Source organism: Kryptolebias marmoratus, linkage group LG16 (assembly GCF_001649575.2).
Source record: "Kryptolebias marmoratus isolate JLee-2015 linkage group LG16, ASM164957v2, whole genome shotgun sequence".
Lineage (NCBI taxonomy): Eukaryota > Metazoa > Chordata > Actinopteri > Cyprinodontiformes > Rivulidae > Kryptolebias > Kryptolebias marmoratus.
In genome coordinates this window covers 16,726,602-16,736,012 of record NC_051445.1, presented here as the reverse complement: position 1 = coordinate 16,736,012, position 9,411 = coordinate 16,726,602, and the positions used below count along the sequence as shown (strand labels likewise).

Here is a 9,411-nt window from a genome sequence, read left to right as displayed (position 1 = left end):
AGTTTCTGAAAAAACGAGCCGCTGCCTCGTTTGATGGCTGCGGTTTTTCACTAGAGGGAGACACATCTACAGAAGTGTCAGGAGTCTGTACACTCAGTAACATGTTTGTCCTTTATCGGAGGTGAAATACTGCACAAAGGTGACTTACTTTGTATTTGTTTGTTGAGTTTGTTGTATTTGTTTGTTGAATTTTGTCCACCAGCCATAGTGGCTGGTGGACAAAATTTTTAATTTCCACCCCTGATTACAGTACAGCATACTCCACTATCACTGCTGAACGCTACAGTAGATATGTAAATTATCTGTACCCTGCCATCATTGCCTCTGTCTTAATTTGCACCTAACAGTTACTGATTGATTTTTATTATGAGAGTTGTTTTAAAGCTTATATTTTGAACTTGTCTGCTACTGTGACAAACCGATTTCCTTCAGGGGATCATTTAAGTATCTTTGTACTCTTATTTTTGAAGGCAAAAAGTAAAGAAACCAATAATTGCTTAGATTTTCTACACATACCACAGGTTTTTTGTAACTTTTATATTATATGTTGTATCCATCAAGAACCAATACAGCTTTTGTAGTGATTTAATAAAACATCAGTGCTCATTGGCAGATAGAGAAAAGAGCCTAAACAAACTTAATTCACCATTTTTAGTTCAATAAAGTTTTAAAAATATAACACAAGCTGGAACATCTGAAGTCATTTGGAAGAAAGGGCTCTGAAGAGTTCGCAAAAATGTCAAAAACAACTGCCCTCTTTTAACAGATTGGTGACTTAACGCCTCCTCCTCCGTTTCCGCCGCCGTCCTACCTACATCAGCGAACGTCATGCCGTGATGACGTCAACGCGTAGCCACGCTGCACAGACTGTCCAAACAACTTTCCAGTGTAACAAACCCTCGCAAGGAGAGCGGTCGTTCCCGAAAAGAGCTGAGATTTCGCAAAGAGGACGGGAGATTTAAGAAGAAACCCGAAGCGTGTTTACTCCGAATTCTACACTTTTTTCCATCCGGTTGAGCTCTTAAATCTTTTTGCGGTGTTATTATTTTTGTAGTTATTTTGTTTTGTTTTGTTTTTTACCGGTTCTTTATTCTTTCTTTGGTTGTGAAGATGAAGAATCTGTGGCTTTTCTTCCTCGCCGTGCTCTCGGTTGGGTCCATCAGTGAAAAGGTAAAGTAAAAATAACCTTTAATGTTAGCTTTGTTTTACTTGTAGCCTAATGAAGAAAACCCTAGGCTTTATGACTTTATTTTCATCCGAACCAAAGAAAAAAAAAGCAACTTTTTAATCGTTAAGAGACGTTTGGACGGACACAACCTCCCTAACGTTTCAGTTTGGTCTTGTTTTTCAACTTAATGTGGGATATTTTCAGAAGTACTCGTACGGCCATTGTTATTTGGTGTGTTTATCTCTCTTTTTACGGGACTACGGGATTGTTTTGTGTGAAATATGTGCTCCAAAGTAATGAATGTGGCAACGAGTTTCGTTTGAGAGATTTGCCATTAATACAGGGGTGTGCTGATATTCACTGTGTGCATTCAGGCCAAGTTCAGGCTTCCAGCTGGTGTCAAGTTCACAAGTCTGCTTAGCCTCTGGCTCACAGCTCTGACATTTAAAGCAAATCCCTCAGAACAGGCCTGAATAACATCCACGCTGGGCCTAAAGTTGGAAAATCTGCTCAGTTGTTTGTTTGTTTTGTTTTTTCAAAATAAAACTTGAGATCAGGAAAAAGCCAGAACAAAAGCAGAACGGATCATAATCTTTCACCTGGGTGAGTTGGCAGATCAGGCTTAACTTAGAACAAGAGAAATCCCTCCTTTTTCTTTTCTTTTCTCTTCTCTCCCCCCCACTTTTTTTTTTCTTTTTCTTTCCCAATTCCTAGGTGGGGGAAACACCTGGAAGTGGCAGGCTCAAGCACAGCTATGTTTATTGTCACAAATGTGAAAACGAATACCTTGACTGGGTGATTTATTGCATCTAAAAAAAAAAAAATCCCAAATGAGAGCCAAGGAAGCTCACTAGCAGTCCAGAAATGAACATGTAAGATTTATGAACGGTATATTGTGAAAGGGAAAGATGAAACCCGACACTTCGCTAGTGGACATAAAGGAGAAGGACCAAAAAAAAAAAAAAGTTGCTTGTATGTGGACATAAAGTTTGCTGTTTCTTGCTTTAGGCCCCAGTCCAGTTTGTACTCAGACAACGTGAACTTCCTCATCTTTGCTAGCCACTTTCACATTTTGCCAGAACGCAGTTATTATTGCTCCCCGCTCAGCTTGGATTCCTCCCAACTTGTCTCTAATACCGGCTCTTGCCCCTAAATTGCTGGGCGTGATAACTTCTTCCATCATACGGCCTCACCATCTTCCTCCCGGAGTGGTTGAACAGGCTGCAGAGTAAGCGTTTAGTCAGCCGCTGATGCAGCCCTCATCTGAAAGCCAACTGTTGAAACAGGCGTTGGGGCTGGTGATAGTTGTGTCATTTTCTGGATGGATGACTCACAGTGAGTCCCGCTGGGCTTGTCCAGGCACGCGTGTAACTACGTGGAGTGCGCGTAGTTTTCCATCGAACTGCACAGGATAAAAGGGAGGGGAGTGATATAACTCGTCGCTGTTGCTCACGATTGTTTCCATAGCGCGTCCGAGGAAACTCGCGGCGCACACCTCGTCTTCCAGCACATGCTCGGATGACAAATGAGAACTGGTTGGATGATAACGTAAATAAATGTAAGCTGACATTCCTTGCGGTCGTGAATTGGTAAACAGTTTGGCCTGTCTGAAGCTTTAAGTGCTCAGATATCGGCATTAGTCACAACATTGTTTGGTAGGACTGTATACATCTGTGTGGCTGTGAGACGGTTTCTTTGATATTTATGGGACATTCTTGGCAGCGTGTTTACCTTTCTATCGCAACGAGCCCAGGAGGGGGTTGTCATTTATTTCCAAGAGTCATAAAATCATGATTAAGCCTTTTACTCTGAGAGGAACGGCCTACATTGTAAGCTGTGTCCTAAAAGGCCACCACAAAGCTAACTAAACTCCTACTAACAATATTTTTCTTTTTGCAAAGCTGTGTGGAAAAAGGGTCTTTAGCTTGAGGTAAACAGGTTCAAATTACCATTATCTCAGCTCAGGCCCTCTGAACACCGTCCGCAGCAAAAGTAGATAACGTGTCACATGGAGATGTTTTGAGAAAGGCGTTCGAACGACAAGCGGTCCGGCCCCGCTGAGCTGTAACAAACAGCTCCGTTTCTTTTGACATTTTTGAAACCAAAATGATTGTAAAACAAGTAAAGACAGCTTGACGCTGAGAGGTCAAACACTGTGTCCCCTTTCGTCAAACAGGCTCTGTACACAGTGTCGAGTGCTGCTGCTGGAGCTATCGGCGCGATGATGATAGACCTTCTGTATGCTTTTGGTTATTACCCAACCTCACTTTTGACCCCTCTCCCCACTGCCTTCCAGCTCATTGGAGAAATATGTAACCTTTATCCCAGCACACACAAAATTATTATTTGCTCTTTTTTTAATTACTAGATTTAAAGGAAAAAAAACAGCTCTCTCTCCACATCTCTGAAGAGTTGTGCCGCTCTAATCCAGCTGTTTCCAGTAAACTTTCTTCACTTTGACAAAAGCTCTGGGAAACCACAATCATATACGCAGCCTGCGTGTATGAGGGGTACGTATGTTTTCCAGATGTTTAACCTCCCTGTCACTGCTTCCAGTAAACTCTGATGCAACACTTCTCTTGCAGTGGATGCACAGAGAGAGCCCCTCTTTTTCCTACTTTTGTCTGACATGCGCTTCAAAACCCCGGCGTTGGAACATTTGATCGGGTTTACAAAAGTTTCAATAAAGATATAAATTAGAAATCAAGTTGGATGGATGAAATTGTATTCATCAACGGCTGAATCGTGTTATAAAAATAAGATGTGATGTTTATTGATTACATACGTTTTAGTTTGAGTTCTTCACTCTTCTTTCGCGTTTAACAGAAAGCTGCTGGACTTTTGTTCTTGTTTCTTGAAGACGTTGGAGCTCTTACTTGAAAGCTTCTGAAACCTTTCAGACGAGAGGAAAAAGTCTTTAGGAAACAAGACGAGAAGTTCAGGATTGTGGTGGATGACCGAGAATCTACAACCACAGCTGTAGACGTATACTAATTTTGTGCTAAACTGAGCAGTCGTACAGCTAAACTGCTGTAAAAGACCATTGTATATTAGAATAGGTTGTATATTTTACTTGTAACTGAGCATGTGTCGTATTGCCCACTGCGAAAGCCTGATTATGTTTTTGCCAGTATCTGTGTGTTTGTTTGTCTGTTAGCAAAATATCTCATGAACCACAGCATAGATTTCTCTCAGAAAGTCATCACTGGATATTTATGGACAATTAATTAACTTTTGGAGGCAACCCAATTCAAGATGGCCACCACAGCTAAGGATACATGGCAAACACAAAAATGGCTATTTTACACATACAAACTAAAATTTGGGGTGGTAGTAGCTGAGAGTGATTCCCAACACGTACTTTAAAAGCTGCACATTGTTCGGCATCTATGCTTAAAACTTTGTCATGAAATGTTACAGTCAACATTGTCTGTTAACAAAATATCTCACGAACCACTGGACAGATTTAATCGAAACTCTCAGAAAGTAATCATTGGGTGCTCATCATCACAATGTAAGATGGCGACCACAACTAGTTGACCTTAGTTGGCACAAAAATGGCTGTAATTTAGTCAAATTTACAGAGGTCGTTTACAAGGTTTGACCAAGATGGCAGTACCTCCAGCCCTTTCTCATCATAAGATGGTTTTGGTTTAGAACTCTGGCATGAAAGAGCGGGCGATATGCATTCCTTCAAGAAAAGCTAAGTCTTTAGTTATCATTCACTGTACACTGATAATAAATGATTAATGATGGGCATGGTTTTAACCTTATAATGTCCCACTGTCTACAGAAGGAGTTTAGTATCATAACTGTAAATGTGTTGGTGTGTCGGTTCAGCTGTACCTGATGTTAAAGTCAGGCGAGTTGTTTTGTCCTTACATGGGGACCCTTCTCTTCCTCGTTGGGGCCGTTCAGTCAGTTTAGATTTAAACTCAACCAGAGCTACAGTCGCCACAGTTTAAACCATTCCGGGTTTGTTTGACAGTGAACTGAAAGCATGTGCTAAGATTACAGCTCTCTTTGGCTACTTGCCTAAAGTTTGAATTCGCAGACTTGAAGTTTCTCTGTACTCGTAGAATAAATTTAATGTTATTTGGTAACCTTTGGAGCCATTTTTTGTACGTCCGCCTGTACGTTTTGGTCTGATAATGTCCCATCTGGGTTTGTAATTCTTGACTAAAGACAGCAGGAATGGGACAGCCTCTTCTGCTGTTTCAATCAGACTGTGCATTATGACAGTCTGCTGTCTATAAAAATAAATGGTAATAATTTTCTTTTTGGCCTTTTTTTTTTTTTTTTTTTCCACCGCAGTTTAAACACAACATCTGGCTCGATTTATGTTGCCTTCACGTCTGTCATGCTCCAACATCATTATGGCCTGTATAGCTAAAATGTTTGTGTAGTTGTTGTTTTTTTACTGTAAAAGTACCACAAAGTAGATTCCTCACATTACAACGGCGTGCAGTGTCGAGTTACAATTACAGAATGTAAGTTTGAAACTTGTTTACATTGGTCGCTCCTCGCTCATTTTGTGGTATCACCATGAAATATTAATTTATACTAGTTCCGTTTTGTATACGTTGATAAGCAAAGATATGTTACTAAATAAATCTGGTATCGACTCGAGAAGATGCTGTCTGTAAGATCTTCTTTAACACTAACCACCCTCAGGAGAGATTTATTGTAGAAAGGCAATGATTCATCCCTCACGCCTTCTTTTTTTGTCTTCAGCACCTGCTTTTTTTAAAGAGACAAACACAGTAGTGCCCCTGTGTCTCTTCTTCCTTTCTCCCATCTTTCTCCCTTCCCAAATCTCTCAGCACCTGTGTTAGTTGAAGCATAGTATACATACCAGGCATGCTTCAAGTCTCAATAGGCCATATTCATCCATGTTTGTGTGTCTCTCTCTGTCTTGACACCATCTGTGTGATCCCCCTCTTGCCTCCTTTTTTGCTTTTTTTTTTTTTTTTCAGTGTTAGTCTTTGTCAAATTTTTACATTTGTTTTCCTGGATTGCCTGAGCTCCTGGTGGTAATAACTCACGACCGGTTAGATGAGGATGAAAGCGTGTCTTTGGTTTCTATCAGTGCCTTTGATGTAGCCTTTGGGTCGGTAGGAGTTTTTCCAGAGGTTTTTTTTTTTTTTAGCGTGTGCGGATTAGTTTGTCTGTTCTGTACGTTGTCTTTGAAGCCACTCTATCTTTCCCCTCCTCCTCTTCCTCCTCCTCCTCCTCAACTCCGAAAACACTTAGATCTCTGCTGTGTGGCTCTGTGAAGAATCACAAATTACAACCATGACACATGAAATGAGCATGAATGCAGCTCAGACCTGCTGCACACAATAGCATGGAAGCGGTACAAACTGTGGTCCCTCTCAAAGCAGAACACGCTTGTGCATATTTGGCCACCATACATCACTGGTTGTGAGAGGTATTGTCTTACTCTCAAACTGCAGACACATTCACATGGTTTCAATTAGTGGGAGGAATTCTGCAAGTGTGAATTTGTGCGTGTCTTTCTTCCTTTTTTTTTCTTTCTTTGTTGGGATTAGTTCTTTTGAATGAGGTTTGTGTTTTCTCCTCTCTTGCAGCTCTTTGTCTTGTCTGACCCTGAGATGGCAGATGACCTTTACATCGAAGACCTACCATCAGGAGACTCCCCCATAGACGATGAAGACGGCGACGACGACGGATCGGGCTCGGGATCAGGAGACTATGGTAAGAATGAATTGGCCTTTTCACTTGTTCTTGTTTGTCTCGTTTCCCTGTTTTTAGAGGTTTAATGAATCGTGAACACATTGTACGAGTTCAGACCAGCTCAGTTACCTGTGAAACACGAAGAAAAGTTTTTTCTAAAGTTAAATATTTAACAGTAGCAATTGATTTACAGTACTGTTACTATTAAACTAATTATTAGTGCTTTATTTTAACATTTACAAATCTTGTTTTGAGCCATATCATTTTGTTCCTTGTTCTCTTCTTTTCTCTGCTTAACAAATAGAACCATTTATGGTACCTGTAGTAGTAAAAACATTAGACGTCACCTTCATTTCCACATGTAGACACATGAGCAAAAAGTACTGCAGGCACCACTTCTCGTACGAGACACAGAAGTACTCACAATAAGCCAGATGTTTGTCCTGAGGTGATGATTTGTTAACCAGGTGAGGTTTTATTGGACGCCCCCAAATGTGAGGCAAGCCCTTTTTTCTTTTTTTTTTTCTTTTTTTTTTTTAAGACTACAAATGAGTACTCTGCTGAAACATTTATTGTAATCATCAGTAAGTGATAAAGTTCCCATTTAAGTTGACCAAAGTGCTGCACAAAACCATAAAACAATTAAAACACGGACGTGAGCAGCCAAAACCATTAAATCATCGAGGCAGAAAAGGGATGATAAAACATGGGATGTTAAAGCACGTTAAAAGCTAAAACTACTTAAACGCTAAACCATTAACTGAAATTAAAAGAACATCTAAAAGGAGTTGTTCAAAAGCTCTAAGATATCTGGATTTTGAATATGAGCAAATAAGTTTAGATAAATATCAGGTGCCAGGCCTTGCGAGGCTTTAAAATCAGACAAAATAATTATAACAATAATTTTTTTTTTTAACAAGAAACCAGCAGAGAGACACTGTGGAAGTGATACTTTCTGTTTTCCTGGTACAACGTAGGAGCTCTAAACCAGCTGCAGACATGGCCAGAGAAAATGGAGAGCTACAATAGTCTAACCTGGAGGTGATTCATGTGGACGTAACTGTCTTTATATCCTAGTCAGAAAGAATTAGTCAGAGCTATAAAAAAGTTATAAAAAAAGAAAGAAGAACCAGCTCTTTATCACAGAATGAATCTTTTTATTAAGTTTTAATTCATTGTCAAAAATGAGGCCTAGATTCCTGGCAAGGTGTTGATAATTAAATGATAACAGCTCTAAGTAGGAAGCTAGCTCTACGGAAATGTTTGGAGGGCCAAAGATAACCATCTCTGACTTGTTATCATGTATCTGAAGGCAGCTCGACGCCAGCCACCCTTTTGCCTCTTTATTGTGGCTCACAACTGACGAAACAGATGTTGGGTCATCTGGACTCAAAGACATAAATCTGTGTATTGTCTGCATAACGGTGGACTGAAATATTAATCAGAGGTTAAGCAGGTGATGCTGTGTGTGCGTGTGGTGGTGATTGTTGTTTTTCTTTTTTTTAATCTCAGCGATCCATGACGATTTTAAGGACATCAGGACTATCAACTTCCCTCGGGTGTTCGTGCCCTCAAATATTCTGCCTACAACAGAACCTCCTCACACCTCACCGACCACGGCGGCAGGCGGTCCCGGTCCAGCGCGCTCAGCAGAGGTCACCGAATCGTCTCTCTTTGAGGACAGTGACGTGGCGAAGGAGGTGAAATAACACTTTGTCATGTTGTTCGAGTTCCGGTTCTAAACGTTAAACGAATCTCAAAAACTTGGGTCTTGTGAAAATCTGGATGTGAACTCCTGTTTACATTTTTATTTGGTAAAATTTATTTAATGATTCAAGTTTTTGATTTGTGTACTTTTTTTTGTTTGGTTTTTTGTGAACTTTAACCATGTAATTATTAATGCATTTTATCTACATTTGGAATTATTTCATATGTGTATTTGTTTCCTATATTTTAATGTATGAGAGAGTTTCTAACATATTTTTCACTTTAAGCATTTAAGTCCAGATAAAGCCTCAGTTTGTTTTCAATCTTCTCAGTTTTCTGTTGTATCATGTGTAGCGGCAAAAAATAATCAACAAGTAGTGAGATGTCTGTTTCAAAGAATCACGAGAAAGATCGATCTTTGTCTTTGATAAAGAATTTTATTCCGAAGGCAAAAGAGCGTTCGGAGAGCCCACTCACTGAACTCAGTCAGGAGAAGAGCCCCGAAAGAAAGCAACATGTACTTTTATAGGGAGGGTTCATTACATCATTTTCAGCCACACTTTTACATAGTTACTGTGCAGCTTCGTTTCTCACGAAGAAGATCTGATAACACAGGGAGTGAGAACAATTCAGTCAAGGCCAGGTGCAGAAGGGAGTCTGAGAGGACCAGAGCCTTCCTCAGTTCCCACATACAGGTGCTGGTCATAAAATTAGAATATCATGAAAAAGTAGATTGATTTCAGTAATTCCATTTAAAAAGTGAAACTTGTATATTATATTCATACATTACATACAAACTCATATATTTCAAATGTTTATTTCGTTTAATTTTGATGATT

General features: G+C 39.9%; 1 protein-coding gene across 1 annotated transcript in view; it reads left to right on the top strand.

The window, feature by feature from the left end:
- Window positions 1-877: 877 nt before the first annotated feature.
- The window catches only part of LOC108232316 (syndecan-2-B), a 13,234-nt gene continuing 4,700 nt past the window's right edge, over window positions 878-9,411 (top strand). Inside the window, exons 1-3 of the mRNA XM_017410035.3 lie at window positions 878-1,170; window positions 6,760-6,886; window positions 8,378-8,565. Coding sequence (XP_017265524.1) covers window positions 1,111-1,170; window positions 6,760-6,886; window positions 8,378-8,565 — 375 coding nt within the window. The 5' untranslated portion in view covers window positions 878-1,110. The remainder of the gene's footprint in view (window positions 1,171-6,759; window positions 6,887-8,377; window positions 8,566-9,411) is intronic.